Source organism: Elephas maximus, chromosome 19 (assembly GCF_024166365.1).
Source record: "Elephas maximus indicus isolate mEleMax1 chromosome 19, mEleMax1 primary haplotype, whole genome shotgun sequence".
Taxonomy (NCBI): Eukaryota; Metazoa; Chordata; class Mammalia; order Proboscidea; family Elephantidae; genus Elephas; species Elephas maximus.
Genome location: NC_064837.1, coordinates 53,288,527 through 53,307,716, shown reverse-complemented (window position 1 = coordinate 53,307,716; position 19,190 = coordinate 53,288,527). Strand labels below are relative to the sequence as shown.

Sequence of the window (19,190 nt, the reverse complement as noted above, 5' to 3'; positions counted from 1 at the left end):
AAAGCACATGAAAAGTTGTTCAACATCATTAGTCATTAGATAAACACAAATCAAAACCACAATGAAATAACACTTCACACTTACTAGGATGGCTATAATAAAGAAAAGAAAACAAGTGTTGCTGAGAATGTGGAGAAACTAAAACCCTCAAACATTGCTGGTGGGAATGTAAAGTGGTGCATCCACTGTGGAAAACAATTTGGTGGTTCCTCAAAAAGTTAAACATAGAGTTACCATATGACCCAGCAATTCTAATCCTAGGTATATACTCAAAAGAATTGAAAGCAGTTTTCAAACAGATACCTGTATACCAGTGTTCACTGCAGCATTACTCACAATAGCTAAAAGGTGGAAAATGCCCAAATGTCCACCAAGACATAAATGGATAAACAAAATGTGTTATATGCATACAATGGAATATTATCCAGCCGTAAAGAGAAATAAAGTTCTGATTCATGCTACATGGATGAGTGTTGAAAAAATCATGCTAAGCAAAATAAGCCAGACACAAAAGTACATATATTTTATAATTCCACTTATATAAAATATCTCGAATAGGCAGATTCACAGAGACAGAAAGTAGATTAGAGGTTTCAGAGGGCTTGGGGGAAAAAGAAATGGACAGTTATCACTTAATGTATACAGAGTTTCTGTTTGTGGGGATAAAAATAAAAAAGCTTTGGAAATATATAATGGTGACAGTTGCACTACATTATGAGTATACTAAATGCCACAGAACTGCAAACTTAAAAATTGTTATAGTGGCAAACTTTATTTTATATATATTTTACCATAAGAAAAAAATTTAAAGAAACAAATAGCCTTTGACCCCTCTTTGTCCTTTCCTCCATTTTACTACCTGGATTGTGGGTGAAACTCTAGCCACCATCTTTGTCCACCCTAGATGGATGGCATAGTAGTAAGCTAGAAGGAGCCTGGTCCTCTAACAATTTTATAGAGTCATCTAAACTGCCTAACTCCAAATTTAAAAGAGAAAGAATGAACTTACATTGTTTCAGCCAGTGTTTGGCAAACTTTTTCCGTAAAAGGCCAAATAGAAATATTTTAAACTTTACGGGCTATACAATCTCTGTCAAAACCATCCAACTCTACCATTACAGTACAAAAGCACTGAGAGATAATACATAAACAAATGAGCATAGCTATGTCCCAACTGAACGTTTTATAAAATTGGCACTGGGCCAAATTTAGCCCACAAGGCAGCTTACCAACCCCTGGGTTAAACCACTGTTACTTTTGGGTTTCTGAACAGGCTTTGGAACCTAATCTTGGTTGATACAGCATAAACCCTCAGATAAAAGCACAACAAACTCCAAACAAGTTTTTAAAAAGAAAAATTGCATACACTTTATTACATTATGTTGAAAATATAGAACACCAAATATAAAGAGAAAATCTTTAATACTTTGGTCTCTGATTTGAGCTTCCCCTCTCTTGAACACTCCAAGAATGGGTCAGAGTCAAGCCAAGTATGTATATTAGGCTACAGTAGATTAGAGGTTACATGGGGGTTGGGGAAAGGAGAGTGGACAGAAGAATAAAGCTTTGCTGTGCTGAACAAAGAAGTTAAACCTCTAATCCTATTGGTTTATTCTCTTTGGAGCCTCTTTGGATATCCTCTCCCATGTCCTTTTTAGTCCTCTCTTTCTTGTACTGTATAAGTACTGTTATATTGACTTGGAACAGTCTCCAGCTTGAATAGAGCCCAGCTCTGAATGGAAACCAGGGCAGAGAACAGAGGAAAGAGGGCCACTTACATCTGTTGGCTCTAGGTAAGGAGCTGCCGTGTGATCCAACCAAGCTTACCAAAGTTATGGTGTTATTTCTAGAGCTCTGGAGTCTAACCCCAAACCAGTGAAGTCTTCCTGTGTCTGGCTTTGCTCTTTTATTATTTTTACACTGGTCAGAGATGGGGAGTTAGGGTGGTGTTACGGATTGAACTGTGCTCCCCTCTCCCCCCAAAAAAAATGTTTGTCAACTTGGCTAGTCTATGAGTCCCAGTACTGTGTGACTGTTCACCATTTTGTCACCTGATGTGTTTTTCCTATATGTTGTAAATCCTACCTCTACGATGTTAATGAGGTGGGATTAGTGGCAGTTATAAGGCAGGACTCAATCTACAAGATTAGGTTGTGTTTTAAGTCAGTCTCTTTTGAGATATAAAAGAGAGAAACAAGCAGAGAGACAGGAGACCTCGTACCACTAAAAAAGTAGTGCCGGGGCAGAGTGTGTCCTTTGGACCCGGTGTCCCTGAACTGAGAAGCTCCTAGACCAGGGGAAGATTGATGACAAGGACCTTCTTCAAGAGCCAACAGAGACAGAAAGCCTTCCCCTGGAGCTGAAGCCCTGAATGTGGACTTCTACCCTACTGGACTGTGAGAGAATAAACTTCTGTTTGTTGAAGGCAACCACTTGTGGTAGTTCTGTTATAGCAGCACTAGATAACTAAGACAGGTGGCAATAGTGGTGGCAGGGCCCAGTAGTATACAATTCTGTTTGTGGAATTTTAGGTTCCAGCAAAATATAATCATTACATTTTACATTTTGTTTCTTAATTTTAAATGTTTCAGGTTTCATTATCTTCTTTCCCCAGCCCCCAGTCTTCTTAGCCCCACTTCAGCCTGGCACTTCACAAAGTTAAAGTTAACAGGTACATCTGTAGTGTAATTCAATGTTCACCAATAAGAAGGATAGTCTTTTGGCATAAGTTATAAGAGACATGCCATCACAACAAGAGCTGCTACCCACCAGTGAGAGTGGATCACCTGTATCATTTTCCTCTCCACTCTCAGGATGCTAAGACTGTTAATATAAGAAGGAGCAGAGGGTTTGGTAGGTTTAATTTAAAAGAATTTAAAAGACTAAATAATTGTGCAGGTAGAAAAGATGCAAGGGAGAGAGGTATGCTCTCTTCATCTCTATACAAAAGGTACTTTGCAAAGGCTTTTTCTGATCTGGAAGATGCACATCAATAAGTTAATTAGACTTGGGCCGTCCTCCTGATACGACATGGATTGGATTCCATTTCTCAATCCTGAAATAACTGATCTTGTATCCTTCAGAGTTCTATGTGCTGGCATGTCTGTGTGTATGTGTCTGTCTGTCTGTATGTGTGTGTTCCACCAGAAGCATGTGAACCACTCATTACCTCTACTTCTTGGAAACACCTCTACTCCTTCAGTGTGAGCAATAGAAGATACACAGCATAAAACACCTGGTCAGTTGACCAACAAAGGATTTTCATCTCCTGCTTTTCCCATGCTCCAAAATAAGGGACATCACAATTGAAAAATTTAATTTTCTTCAAATGTAAATCAGTTACACAAATGAGGTGAGTATAAAATACCTGCATTTACGATGATATTAATTGTGCATGCTGGAAAGGGAAATAATTAAATATCAGAATTAAAATACTTACCAAAGAAAAATTAACAATAAGAATATAAGTACCGTAAAACTTTAAATAAGGCCTATATTCAGCATTCTTGCTCTGTCATGGGTAACTGGGGTACTCTGATGTACCATCACTATGATATTAGTAAGTAAGGTATTATAACTTTTTCCCATCTAATCACAATTTATTTATATTCTTGTTTCCTTTAAGTCTTTATGAGTTGTAAAATATTTACTAGTGTCTTCTAACCTCTACAAATTATATATGTTGATCTTTATATTAATCAAAGACCCTTTAAACCTACTAAAGCCAAAAATGCTCACCGCTGATGTCACAATGTTTAAGAGCTTCACTGAAATCCTCCTCAGTTAAATTCATATTTAAATTTTTGAGGGCATGCTCCAAGTTAGGTATACTAATTCTGCCATTATCAACATGTGATAGAATGTATGCTGTTTTTTTAATCTCTGCAAGGAGAAATACATACAAGATATTATTGTGCAAAAAATATGCAAAATAATTTGTTCAAAGTCTACTATAGTTAAACCCACAAATTAAATATTTATCTGAACAAAAACCTCTGTAAAAAAGAAAAATATTTTCTATTTATAACTGAATACCCACTTATTTCAAACAGTATTTTAAAAAAAAAAAGAAAATTTCATGGTAAAGAGAATATGATGATATAAGATTTGATATATAAGATATATAAGATTTGATCTGAATCAGTTCACCCATTAAATACTGAGTTGTAAGCCTCTTAAATATTTAATACCTACATGCTTTACATGTAGAAGGTTTAAAGATTTCTATGAACTGAAAAGGCAAACAATTAAAGGCTAAAATTGGAGACTGAAGCTCTTGATCCCCAGGGCCTCTGCTAGTCTACATTGTACTTTTGTGTGAACTGGAAAAAGAACCTCCCTCTCTTTCCAACAATTACAACAAGGTGCACCTTCCTCTGAGCGGCTGCAATCCATCACTGTGGTTCAAAGACTTAGGGGGCATAGCGGAGTATGGGGCCGTGTTTCAGCCTCTCTCAGCCAGGCACCTTTGTGCAAGGCACAACCCATACAACCAAGCAGGACAGTTCTGTTAATCTCAGACAAATTTAAAATATGAAAAATAATTATCATCAGATTGTTAAATTTTTTATGTATATCATTTCCCATTCCATTTCTCCCTCAACCCCAAAATCGAGTTGTTCTATTATGTTTCCATATTTTGAAAATTGTTATGTTACACCAGCAGAGCTAAAATTTCATGAATGTCACTTGGGAAGAACATCATAATACCATCCTAGATTTACACTGATTCTACTAATATTTATTTTACAGTTACTGAGACTAAGGGCAAAAAATTCAGTCCTTTTCGTCAAAGAGTTTCATGTAAATTCACTGAGGTCAGGAACTGCGTCTGTCATCTTTGTAAACAAATTTATAATACACTGTATTATATAGTTGGTGCTATGAGAAAAATATGCACTTAACCTAGATTTAATGAGTGATGAGCTCTGGGAAGTCTTATGGAGTGGGAGGTGACATTTGAACACAGTTTGGAGAAAAAAAGATGAGTTGGTTGTATATAGGGAATATATACAACTCATGTAACTCCTTGTGAAAACATTGGAACCAAAAAAAAAAAAATAGGGCCAATTTAAATTATTATAAGTAGTATGGCTATATCCACCACGTGTCTGTCAGTTTATCATACTGTGGTGGCTTACAGGTTGCTGTGATGCTGGAAGCCATGGCACCGTTATTTCAAATACCAGCAGGGTCACTCATGGTGCAGGTTTCATTGAAGCTTCCAGACTAAGACAGACTAGGAAGAAGGACGGGGCAGTCTACTTCTGAAAAAAACTGGCCAGTGAAAACCTTATGAATAACAGTGGAACACTCTGTTATATAGTGCCAAAAGATGAGCCTCTCAGGTTGGAAGGCACTCAAAATATGACTGGGGAAGAGCTGCCTCCTTGAAGTAGAGTCTATCTTTAATGACAGGAATGGAGTAAAGCTTTGGAGACCTTCATTTTCTGATGTGGTATGACTCAAAATGAGAATAAACAGCTGCAAACATCCATCAATAATCGGAAAGTGGAATGCACAAAATATGAATCTAGGAAAATTGGAAGTCATCAAAAATGAAATGGAAAGCATAAAGATCCATATTCTAGGCATTAGTGAGCTGAAATAGACCAATATTGACCATTTCGAATCAGACAATCATATGGTCTACTATGCCAGGAATTTTACAAATTGAAGAGGAATGGCATCCCATTCATCTTCAAAAAGAACATTTCAATATCTATCCTGAAGTACAACGCTATCAGTGATAGGATAACATCTATACACCTACAAGGAAGACCACTTGATACAACTACTACTCAAATTTACACACCACCCACTAAACCCAAAGATGAAGAAATGAAGATTTTTACCAACATGTGCAGTCTGAAATAGATCAAACATGCAATCAAGATACACTGATAATTACAGTGACTGGAATGTGAAAGTTGGAAACAAAGAAGAAGGAACAGTAGTCGGAAAATAAAGACTTGGTGATAGAAAAGATGCCAGAGATTGCATGATAGAATTTTGCAAGACCATTGATTTTTTACATTGCAAATACCTTTTTTCAACAACATAAATGATGACTGTACACGTGGACCTTACCAGATGGAAAACACAGGGATCAAATCAACTACATCTGGGAAAAGAGACAATGGAAAAGCTCAGTATCATCAGTTAGAACAAGGCCAGGGGCCAACTGTGGAACAGACCATCAGTTGTTCATATGCAAGTTTAAACTGAAGGTAAAGAAAATTAAAACAAGTCCACAAGAACTAAAATATGATCTTGATTATATTCCACCTGAATTTGGAGACCATCTCAAGAATACATTTGACACACTGAACACTGATGACCAAAGACCAGACGAGTTGTGGAACGACATCGAGGACATCACACATGATGGAAGCAAGAGGTCATTAAAAAGACAGGGAAGAAAGAAAATACCAAAATGGATGTCAGAAGAGACTCTGAAACTTGTTCAGTAGCTAAAGCCACTCAACAATGAGTCAAAAGAGCTGAACAGAAGATTTCAAAGGGTAACTCGAGAAGACAAAGTATTATAACAAAGTATAGTATAAAAAGATCTAGAGTTAGAAAACCAAAAGGGAAGAACACACTCGGCATTTCTCAAGCTGAAAGAACTGAAGAAAAAAATTAAGCCTCAAGTTACAATTCTGAAGGATTCTGCAGGCAAAATATTGAACAACACGGGAAGCATCAAAGGAAGATAGAAGGAATACACAGTCACTGTACCAAAAGAATTGGTCAACGTCCAACCATACCAGAAGGTAGCATATGACCTAGAACCAACGGTACTGACAGAAGAAGTTCAAGCTGCACTGAAGGCACTGGTAAAAGACAAGACTCCAGGAATTGATGAAATACCAGTTGAGGTGTTTCAACAGATGCATTCCTGGAGGTGCTCACTTGTCTATGCCAAGAAATTTGGAAAACAGCTACCTGGCCAACTGACTGGAAGAGATCCATATATGTGCCCATTCCAAAGAAAGGTAATTCAACAGAATGTGGAAATTACTGAAAAATATCATTAATAGCACATGCAAGTAAAATTTTAATGAAGCTATTTCAAAATTGATTGCAGTAGTACATCAACAGGGAACTGCCAGAAAGTCAAGCCAGATTCAGAAGAGGACATGAAATCAGGGGTCTCGTTGCTGATGTCAGATGGATCTTGCCTAAAAGCAGAGAATACCAGAAAGGTGTTTACCTGTGTTTTATTGACTATGCAAAGGCATTCGACTGTGTGGATCATAACAAATTATGGATAATATTCTGAAGAATGGGGATTCCAGGACACTTAATTGTGCTCATGTGGAACCTGTGCATAGACCAAGAGGCAGTTGCTCAAACAGAACAAGGTGATGCTGTGTGTTTTAAAATCAGGAAAGGTGTGTATCAGCACTACATTCTTTCACCATATTTATTCAATCTGTATGCTGAGCAAATAATCCAAGAAGCTGGATTATATGAAGAGGAATGTGGCATCAGGATTGGTGGAAGACTCATTAACAACCTGCAATACCCAGAGGACTCAACCTTGCTTGCTGAAAGCGAAGATGGCTTGAAACACTTACTGATGAAGATCAAAGACCACAGCCTTCAGTATGGATTACATCTCAACATAGAGAAAACAAAAATCCTCACAAATGGACCAATAGGCAACATCACAATAAACAGAGAAAATACTGAAGCTGTCAAGGATTTTATTTTACTTGGATCCACAATCAAGTCCCATGAAAACAGCAGTCAAGATATCAAACGACATATTTCACTGGGCAAATCTGCAAAAAAAACCTCTTTAAAGTGTTGAAAACCAAAGACGTCACTTCAAGGACTAAGGTGTCCCTGACCCAAACCATGATATTTTCAATCACCTCAAATGCATGTAAAAGCTAGACAATAAATAAGGAAGACTGAAGAAGAATCAATGCCTTTGAATTATGGTGTTGGCAAAGAATATTGAATATAATATGGACTGCCAAAAGAACGAAGAAGTCTGTTTTGGAAGAAATACAGCCAGAGTGTTCCTTGAAAGGCAGGATGGCAAGACTTTGTTTCAAGTATTTAGGGCATGTTATCAAGAGGGACCAGTCCCTGGAAAAGGACATCATGCTTGGTAAAGTAGAGGGTCCTTGAAAAAAAGGAAGATCCTCCTCAGGTGAAATCTAGCTCAACTGGCATGTTATGTTTATTAAAAAATGTTCTACATTTGCTGTGGTGACTAGTGTCTGAGGTCTTAAAGGCTTGTGAGCAGCCATCTAAGATACTCTACTGGTCCCACCCCATCACGAGCAAGAGAGAATGATAGACTTCCCCGAGGAACCTGACACTCATCTGAAAGATGAGTAGATATTAACTAGGCAAAGAGGGTCAGGGATAATACTCCAGGGAATATAATATGTAAAAGTTTTATGGTATGTAGAGTATCTGAGGAACTGAAAGGCCAATGAAGTTGAAATTCAGAAAGCAAGAATGACAGTGCAAAATAATACTAGAGAGGTAGGGCATGCTGCATTTTTATCTTTATCCTAACAGCAAAGGGAAATGTTTAAAGAGTTACAAATTGTGGGAGGTAATATGATCAGATTACTATTTTGGAATAAAAACTCACTCTGGCTAGAGTGAGCAGAATAGATCAGCAATGTATTCGCACTTGATAATGACCCTAAAAATTAGTTTTCTCTTATATAGAAACTTCTTACTCACCATTTTCATCTGGGAATTTCAGATTTGAAGACACAACCTCTTTCCTAAAATCTGCAAAGTTACAGAGAGATAGAGAGAGGTTACATGACAGTGAATCTTATCCAGCTGGAAAGGAAACCAACAGATACACTAAATACTTCATCTCTCAGTAACATTTATCATTAATGACCATTCCCATCTCGAAATCGTCCTCTGCTTCCCAGAATATCATTCCCTGCTTGTGTTTCCCCTAATTCTCAGACTGCTTCATGGACTCCTTATTTCCATCTGTTCCTTAAATGTGGCAGAATTTCTAAAGTCACAGATGCTTGCTTCTTCACCAAGAGGGGAAATCCCCAACCAATCTATTAAAAAAAATGTTTAGCTGTTAGTCTAAATTGTTCTTCCCTATCTCTGCTTGCCTGCCTATCTAATCCTAAAGCTTTTCCTATGGACAAGTTGCATTTATGCCCACCCATCCCACACACTTCTACAGAAATGCCAATTGGCACAGAGCATGAGAGACATATAATAGAAATAAAATCAGCCCATTAGCATGGGTGTACCCTGTTCTCTTTTACCAAGCAAGACGGTGTCATCTGCATATTGCAGGTTGTCAATAAGTCTTCCTCTAATCCTGATGCTGCATTCTTCTTCATATAGTCCAGTTTCTTGGACTATTTGCTCGGCATACAAATTAAATAAGTATGGTCAAAGGATACAACCCTGACTCCCACCTTTCCTGATTTTAAATCATGCAGTATTCCCTTGTTCTTTTCAAACAACTGCCTCTTGGTCTATGCACAGGTTTTGCATGAGTATAATTAAGTGTTCTGGAATTTTCATTCTTCTCAGAGAAAGCTAGGAAACTATTAAGACCTCTCTAAAATACATGAACAGGCCTAACTTTGAAATGAAATTGCTTTAGGAAGAAACATTATTCCAAAATCTTGTAGCAACACATATACATACTTTGAGACCAATTTTACAGTCCATGCCATGAGAACACCCAGGCATTTGATATTGTAATAATTAAATCTCTTTGAATATAAGGAATATTCCAAATCTGGGATATTGTAAATATTGTACTGGCAAGTTTATAGTTTTATTTAGGAACTAACTACTTAGGAGTTAATTAGCACTTGTAAAATACTTTGAAACCCCGGGATAAAAATCTGCTATCCACAACAAGTTGTCTGCTCAATCAACTCACCCTCAACATAGGAATCATACAGTATCTCTTGAAGGGCTTTATCAGTGAAAATAGGTCTATCAGTATTTTCAAGTGCATCTGAATGTTTGTCCTTACCAGACTGATAACTTTCTTCCATGCAGTCCAATGTATTGATGGCCTCATTCAATGCTACAAACACAGAGAAAATATACATACAACATATAATTCACTACATGGATGTATATCTTTTGAGCATAACAGTAAACTTCACGGCCTTTTCTAGATCAGCACTATCCAACAGTCACTAGTCACACTTGGCCACTTAAATTTAAATTTAATATTCAGTTTCTCAGTTGCCCTAACCATATTCAAGTTCTCAATAGCCACTTGTAACTAAAGGCTACCATATTGGGCAGTGCAGTTATAGAACATTTCTGTCATCACAGAAAGTTCTATTTAGACAAATTAAAATGGACCGTTACAAGTTCTGAAATTGCAATCACTCATGATAAATGGAATTCTATTTTATAATAATACTCATCAAATAAAATTCTGTATATAATAATACACATTCCTCAAAGAAAATTTGCTACACAGAACAGTTTTTAAATTATTCCAATTGCACCAGTCCACCAAATCTGCTATTAATATTTTTTATATATTTCCTTCCATTCTTCTTTTTGAATTTTCTATTTTTGTTTTGAGGGATTTTTAAACATACCATATGTATAATTTTATTAATTTTAAGATTTCACTTAAAATTCTACCAAGAATTATTATGACATCTTTGCAAGCAAACAGGATTATTTCAGAAGAAAAAGTAAAAGCTTTCTTTTGCAAATTCCAAATTTTTATTTATAAGAGAAATCATTTCCATAACTCAGTAGCATTTAGAAGACTTGAAAAATTAATTTATTCTATGAGTTTTTAACTTCTGTATACAGCGATTCTTACATACAAGATAACATGTTCATGATACTATTTAACAGAAGCTTTTAATATATTTTTAATATAATTTTAATTTTAATATATTTTTAATATATATATTTTAATATATTTTGTGATTAAAACTGTATTTTTAGTTAACTTACATCATTTTACTTAAGGACCATTCTAGTTCTAAAATACTATAATCATTAAATATTTAGTGCACATTTCAAAATGTTCATTATATCATACTGATCTCATTGAAAAAAAATAGTTTCACTATAGAGAAAAAAGAAATTAAACAGAATAGTGTGTCTCCACCACTCTAAAGTATTATCAGAGTAACTTCAAATTACAAAGTATTTCTAATTCATCACCTCCTAAATTTCAGTAAAATAAACAGATACTATTTCCCATTTTTCACAGGCCTCCTTAGAGAGGCATAGGGAAGTTAAGAGACCTACCCTAAATTCTCATTATATGCTCTTGGCTCTTTAGTCAATTTCCCCTAAGTAGAGCAGTCCATTCTTCACTCTTATAGTTTTCTATAACTTTTTTTTTTACTCTTAAAATAATTTTGTTATGGAAGAAAAAGTAGGAACAATATTAGGAGCCCTAATGGCATAAATAGTATTCAAACCATAACAATGTACAAACACTAGACGAGAAACTAGATAACTGGGAGCGCCTAAAAATCAAACATTATGCACATCAAAAGACTTCACCAAAAGAGTAAAAAGAAAACCTATAGACTGGTAAAAAAAAAATTTGACTATGATGTATCCGATAAAGGACTAATCTCTAAAATCTGCAAGATACTGCAATACCTCAACAACAAAAAGACAAATAATCCAATTAAAAATGGGCAAAGGATATGAACAAACACTTCACCAAAGAAGACATTCAGGAGGCTAACAGACACATGAGGAAATGCTCATAATCATTAGCCATTAAATTAGAGAAATGCAAATCAAAACTACAATGAGATAGATACCATCTCACCCCAACAAGGCTGGCACTAATCCAAAAAACCCAAAATAATAAATGTTGGAGAGGTTGTGGAGAGATTAGAATGCTTATACACTGCTGATGGGAATGTAAAATGGTACAACCACTTTGGAAAACGATTTGACACTTCCTTAAAAATCTAGAAACAGAAGTACCATACAATCCAGTAATACCACTTCTAGGAATACATCCTAGAGAAATAAGAGCCATCACACGAAGAGACATATGCACACCCATGTTCACTAAAGCATTGTTCACAATAGCAAAAAGATGGAAACAACCTAGGTGCCCGTTAACAGACAAAGGGATAAACAAATTATGGTACATACACACAATGCAATACTATGCAATGATAAAGAACAACGATGAATCTGCAAAGCATCTCACAACATGGATGAATCTGGAGGGCATTATACTGAGTGAAATTAGCTCGTCACAAAAGGACGAATATTGTATGAGACCACTATTAAAAGAACTCAAGAAAAGATTTAAACACAGAATAAAGCATTCCTTGATGGTTACGAGGGTGGGGAGGGAGGAGGAGGGTAACTGACTAACTAGATAGTAGACAAGGATCAACTTTGGTGAAGAGAAGGACAACCACACAATACAAAGGAAGTCAGCACAACTGGACCAAAGCAAAAGCTTTGCTGGACACATCCAAATACTCTGAGGGACAGAGCAGCTGTGGCTGGGTCCTAGGGACCATGGTACCAGGGGACATCTAGGTCAATTAGCATAACAAAGTTTATTAAGAAAATGTTCTGCATCCCACTTTGGTGAGTGGCGTCTGGGGTCTTAAAAGCTTGCAAACGGCCATCTAAGATGCATCAATTGGTCCCATCCTACTTGGAGCAAAGGAGAATGAAGAAAACCAAAGACACAAGGAAAAGATTAGCCCAAGAGACTAAAGGACCACATAAACCAGAAACTCTATCAGCCTGAAACCAGAAGAACTAGATGGTGCCCAGCTACCACCAATCACTGCCCTGACAGGGAACACAACAAAGAGCCCCAGACTGAGAAGGAGAAAAGTGTGCAGCTGAACTCAAATTCACATAAAAAGATGAGACTTAATGGTCTGAGAGAGACTGGAGGAACTCCTGTAACTATGGCCCCCGGACACTCTATTAACCCAGAACTGAAACCATTTCTGAAGCCCACTCTTCAGACCAAAATTAGACAGGACTATAAAACAAAAAATAATACACGTGAGGAGTGTGCTTCTTAGTTCAATCAGATACACAAGACCAAATGGTCAACTCCTGTGCAGAGGCAGGATGAGAAGGCAGGAAGGGACAGGAACTGGTTGAATGGTCACAGGTAACCTGGAGTGGAAAGAGGGAGTATGCTGTCACATTGTGGGGACTGCAACTACTGTCAAAAAACAATACGTGTATAAATTTTTGTATGAGAAATTAACTTGAGCTGTAAGCTTTCACCTAAAGCACAATAAAAATTTTTTTTTGCTAAAATATCTGTTTTTTTATTCCTCTGCAAACAAAAGTATCTCTAGATATTCTGTCAGAGTTCACTACTTCATTCTTGATAAGTCCTCCCCAACTCCAATCCCTCCCTTCTTACTTTCCTTCCCTAGACCCTTTGCTCCTATCAGCTAACTTCACCCAGTTTAGAGAATTATTGTAGTCTCTTCCCATGTGTACTACAGTAAGATCATGTTTAATACAGTAAAATCAAACATTTGGACTAGGAAGCCCCTGACCAACCTCCCTTGATTTTAAAAGAAGACTACACATTCTAAAGTGTATTTCTAAAATAGCATCTCCCAGGATTCATTAAAAGAAATGGAATAATAAATTATTAAATTCACTGATTTATGTAAAAGTAAATACAATTTAATATATTATTATGTTCTATGATATATTCCTTAGTCATTGGTAAGAAGTTTCAAAAACAAGTCATGTGACAAGGAGTTGAAAGGAAATTTGAGTCTAGAGAAAATAGGATTTAGCAGGAAGGCAAGAGAACACAAGAATTCTCTTTACATTTTGGGAATGAAGAAAGAGTCAAAATGCTAAATACAATTCCAGGAATAGAATTATAGGCAGAATTTCCACTAAGTTTGTGGAACAATTTCCTAGTGCTACAGCTATCCAAAATTATGCAATGGGGTGCTTCAAAAAGTCATAAGAAATTCCAAGACAAACAGCAGAATGAGTGTACATTACCATTAGCTCATCTCTGAAAACCACAAATATGATTTTTAAGTAAATGCATAAAAATTGAAGAAACTCCATCTGTAATTAACTAGGAAACTATTGCACTCTACTACAGACCTCATTCTCTTGATCACAATGAAACTAGAAAGAAACAATAAATATAGGGCATCAATAAAATTCAAATTACTTTGAAATTTAAAGTTTCTATTAAAGAACTCTTAGATCAAAGAGAAAATCAAAAACTAAGTGGAAAAATGAGAAAATAACAACAATAATAGCCCAACAAACCAAAGACTTTTGGATAAACCAAAATTTTACTAAAAGGAAAACTGATAATCTTAAACACACTCATAATCCAGCAAGAAAAAATAAAACTATATTAATAATTTAAACAAAAAGTTATAAAAACTACAAAATGGACATAAGAAAATATAAAGGGCTTAATGAAGATAAAAGCACAAATTAATATTTTAAACTATAAACAGAAACACTAAAATATAAATCTAAGAGATAGTGCTTTAAAAAAATAAAACATTAGCTAGTGAACAAACAAAAAGGAAAAAAATACATGTATACAAATTTAAAAATGAGAAAATAACCACAGATGCAAAAAAATTAAAAGAATTATAAGCACATAAGTGTACTAATATTCTTAAAAAACAAAATAAAGAATGCCTTAGGACAATATGAATTACCAAAACTGACGAAGTAAGACACAGAAAATGGGAAAAGCAATCCACCAAAAACAAAGTCAAAACGAATAATAAATGAGAAAAAAACTGCAATAGCTAAGACAAAGCACTAACACTCCTAAAATATAAAGTCATTTACAAACTGATACAAGAACAACAACCTAATTTTAAAATGACCAAAGGACATTCACAAGCACATAAAAAAAGTGTTTTAACTAACTAGCAATTAAAGAGAGGAGTGGTGCAGTTGTTAAAGCGCTCAGCTGCTAACCAAAAGAAGAAAGATGTGGTAGTCTACTTCCGTTAAGGTTTACAGCCTTGGTGAGACAATACAAAATATTGGGGAAGCCAGCACAACCTGACCAAGGCAAGGTCATGGAAGGTCCATAAACACATCCAAATTCCTTGAGGGACCAAATTACTGGGCTGAAGGCTGTGGGGGCCATCATCTGAGGGAACATCTAGCTCAACTGGCACACATAGTTTATAAAGAAAACGTTCTACATTCTACTTTGGTGAAGAGTGTCTGAAATCTTAAAAGCTTGTGAGCGGCCACCTAAGACACTCCACGGGTCTCGCCCCACCTGGAGCGAGGGAGAATGAAGGAAATCAGACACAAGGGAAAGATTAGTCCAAAGGGCTAATAAACCACAAGTACCACAGCTTCCACCAGACTGAGTACAGCACAACTAGAAAATGCCCAGCTACAACCACCGACTGCTCGGACAGTGATCACAACAGAGGGTCCAGAAAGAGCGTGAGAAAAATGTAGAACAAATTCTAACTCACACAAAAAAAGAAAAAAAGACCAGACTTACTGGTCTGACAGAGACTGGAGAAACCCCGAGAGTATGGCCCCCGGGCACCCTTTTAGTTCAGTAATGAAGTCACTCCTGAGGACATCCTTCAGCCAAAGATTAGACAGGCCCACAAAACAAAATGAGACTAAATGGGCACACCAGCCCAGGGGAAAGGACGAGAAGTCAGGAGGGGACAGGAAACCTGGTAATAGGAAACCCAAGGTCAAGAAGGGGAGAACGTTGACATGTCACGGGGTTGGCAACCAATACCACAAAATAATATGCGTACTAATTGTTTAATGACAAACTAGTTTGTTCTGTAAACCTTCATCTAAAGCACAATTAAAAAACAAATAAATAACAAGATTTATACCCTGGGAAACCCAGGAGGCAGTTCTACTCTTTACTGTGGGTTGCTATGAGTCGGAATTGACTTGAGGGCATTGGGTTTGGCTCTGGGTTTAGTAATTAAAGGAGCGCTTATTAAAAAACAATAATTTTTTTTTTACTAAGAGAATTTAAAAAATTCACTTGTTGATGAAACATAAATTTTTACAACCCTCTAGAGAGTAATTAGGCAATAGCTATTAAGATTTTAAATTTGCATACACTTTGGCCCAGCAAGTCCACTTCTTAGGAATTTCTCCTACAGAAATACTTTGTACACATATGTACAAAAGTACACGTACAAAGATGTTCATCAAAATGTTTGTAATAGTAAAAAACTGGAAATAACCCAAAGATTCATCAAAACAATTATCTATAAAATTACAGTACATCCTGATGATGAATATTTTGCAGTTTTTACAAAGAATGAGGTGGGCTTATATCATACAACATGGAACAATATATACTGTTAATTTTTTTTAATTAGCTAATTAAAAAAATAATAAATTGTGGAATAATATGGACAAAATAATCCAATTTATAAAGTAATTTCAAAATACACAAATATTCATAAACACAAAAAAAAGTTTAAATGTATATTTACCAAATGTTAACAGGAATATTTCCAGAAGGTAACATTACAAGAGGCTTGCTAAACTATATTTCTCACATTTCTGTTTCAACTAATTTTTTTACTTAAAAAAATTTGCCATTAAAATATTATAAAGATTTATTAATTTAAGTATTGGAAAAGATCACAACCTTGCAGTTTTTCCAATCTTTTCAATCACAAAGTTTAAAATAAAATTTTAATTTAATTAAAAAATAAATTTATTTTAGTGTAAAATAAACTAAATCAAAAATTCAATACGTTTTCCATAACTGCAAGTGTTTGAGTATAGACAAAACAAACATTTGGCACAGACACTACAAAGAAGATTTATGCACCAAATACAGTATTTGACTAGATGGCCTTTTAAGGAGTCCTGAAATTTTTGGCCTTCTACAAAAAAAAAAAAATTTTTTTTTTTTTTGTACCTGTTTTACCATAGAGTTCTTACCCATAAAATTGGAAAATTTCTGGGTGTCCCTTAAAGCCCTCATGCAGTCTTTAATATTCACCATGTTATTTTCTGGAAGAGAGAGAGGTGACAAACAACAATTTCTGGACAAGATAACATTAAGACTAGTATCAAAATCAGCATATAACTTTTACATATTTCTTGAACACTGTATTTACAAGGTATTTTTGATTCATTTCCATCCAGTATTCCCTGCAACAACACTAAAAGTTTGTAAATACACTAGTTCTGATTCTACCTGTAAGAGAACTCAAGCACCAATAACTTACAAGACCCAGTGAAGCTCAAAGGTGTCAAACCTAGGCAAAGCTATACTCACAGAACCCGAATTTGCAACAATTTTTCAGTCATTAAAATCAAGTACCTCTGAGGACAAAAGATTTTCTCTGATGCATTCCAACATGCCTACTTCCGTCAAAACTTAGAACTGCTTATTAAAAGTATTCTCATAACAGCGAAAGAGCAAATTTTAAAAGAAAAGGCTTTTTCAAAGATTGTTGTTGTTTGCCATCGAGTCGATTTTGATCCTGTAGAACAGAGCAGAACTGCCCCGTAGGGTTTCCAAGGCTATAATTACAGAAGCAGATTGCCACATCTTTCTCTCGAGGAGTAGATGGTGGGTATGAACTGCCAAACTTTCAGTTAGCAGCTGAGTGCTTAACTGTGCCACTGTGCTATACCAGAGCTCCTTACAAAAACTGATATTAATATTTAAAATGCTTACCAGAAACAAAATCTGATTGAAGAATTTTCTCTACCTCTTCTTTAGGTGACTTAATCCCAATATTTCTTAGGAAGTCTTCCAAGTTCTTCCCAGCTACCATGTCACCTTCAAGCAAATTGAGGGCAAAGTCAGCCTCCTTTAATTCTAGAAATAGACAGAAATGTTATTTGGTAATAGAATTAATCTCAGATTTTAAAAAATTAAAAAAAAATCATTAGCCATCACTAAAGATTTTTATCAATGCCAGTCCATGGTTTATTATCACATCCTGAATTGAAGTATAAGAAATCTCGGCAAGGAATCTATCCATCAGGGAACTCTATGGCCAGCAACACAATATGCATGGAATTCTTGGTCTGTCATGTTTTCTCTGGTGCTAGTATACACTTGGTAAATTGGTAAAAATGACATCGATAACTGAGTTTTTTTCTTGCAATTATGCTAAGTACTTATTTTGCCTCAGAGCTCTAATGGAAGCAAAAAATTAACCCAGAAAATAAATTTCAGAATCGTGAGAAACATAAGACACAAGATTCATAAGGTCTCATTCATATCTTTCCTTTTCAATTCTACCAGGACCCAACTATACTCTAGCATCTGGAATTTTGCCCCCACATCCAGCCCTCTCAAAGGAGGCAATGGTTAAGTCAGATAGATCTGAATTCAGTTCCTAGCTCTACCTCTTATTAGCTATGTGACCATAAGCAAATTATTACTACTTAACCCCCGCTATAAACTTCATTAGTCTTATCTCTAAAGTTGAATAATATTTAACTCATGAGGTTGATGTGAGGATTAAATATGTAAGTATGAAAAAAGCACTTAAAACAGTGTTAGCCACATAGTAAGGGTTCAGTAAATATTATACTATTAATAGCATTATTACTATTACTTAAGCCAACAGGAACTAGCTGCAAATAGTTATCACAGCTGCTTAGTACCATAGAATCTGCCTCACTTCCTATCTCCCTAACACATTAGGAGATCTCTGTAGATGGCAAGCTCAGCTTTTCCAGCACCTGAAAACCTGTATCAGCTGCTCTGTCTTAACTAAAACTTGTCTTCGTTTGAAAATACTGTTTTCCTTGCACAACATTCTTGAGTGGAACTGCTCATCTTCCCATGCTCCACATATATAGGACCAGGAAGCAGAACACATTCCCCTAGCTTTCTGCAACTACTATCAGCCCATTTTAGTTATGCCTTTAATCAAACCTCATCCCTCCCTTTTGAGGCCCATGCCCATCATTCAACTATGCCACCTCCCTGATCCCATCATCTACTACTTTCTGATCACTCCTTTACATTCATTGAGGATATTGGTACTTGATAATAATCCTCTCCTCCATCCCATATCCCATTTCCATCCAAGCCTAGCCTCGCAGCACCTTGATCTTTTAACTCCAAAGAACCTTCACTTCCTTTCCAAAGTCATTCACACCAATAATCCTCCTTATTACCTAGACTTGCCTGCCCCACCTCTAAAATCTAAACTACAAGATCAGACTCTGACCACAATCCC

General features: G+C 35.9%; 1 protein-coding gene across 1 annotated transcript in view; it reads right to left on the bottom strand.

Annotated features, from left to right (window-relative positions):
• Nucleotides 1-19,190, bottom strand: part of EFCAB3 (EF-hand calcium binding domain 3) — a 573,675-nt gene that overhangs the window by 451,982 nt on the left and 102,503 nt on the right. The window contains exons 18-22 of the mRNA XM_049861611.1: nucleotides 17,669-17,812; nucleotides 16,924-16,995; nucleotides 10,004-10,057; nucleotides 8,716-8,766; nucleotides 3,739-3,882 (exon numbers count right to left, since the gene is read on the bottom strand). Of these exons, the coding sequence (XP_049717568.1) occupies nucleotides 3,739-3,882; nucleotides 8,716-8,766; nucleotides 10,004-10,057; nucleotides 16,924-16,995; nucleotides 17,669-17,812 (465 nt within the window). The remainder of the gene's footprint in view (nucleotides 1-3,738; nucleotides 3,883-8,715; nucleotides 8,767-10,003; nucleotides 10,058-16,923; nucleotides 16,996-17,668; nucleotides 17,813-19,190) is intronic.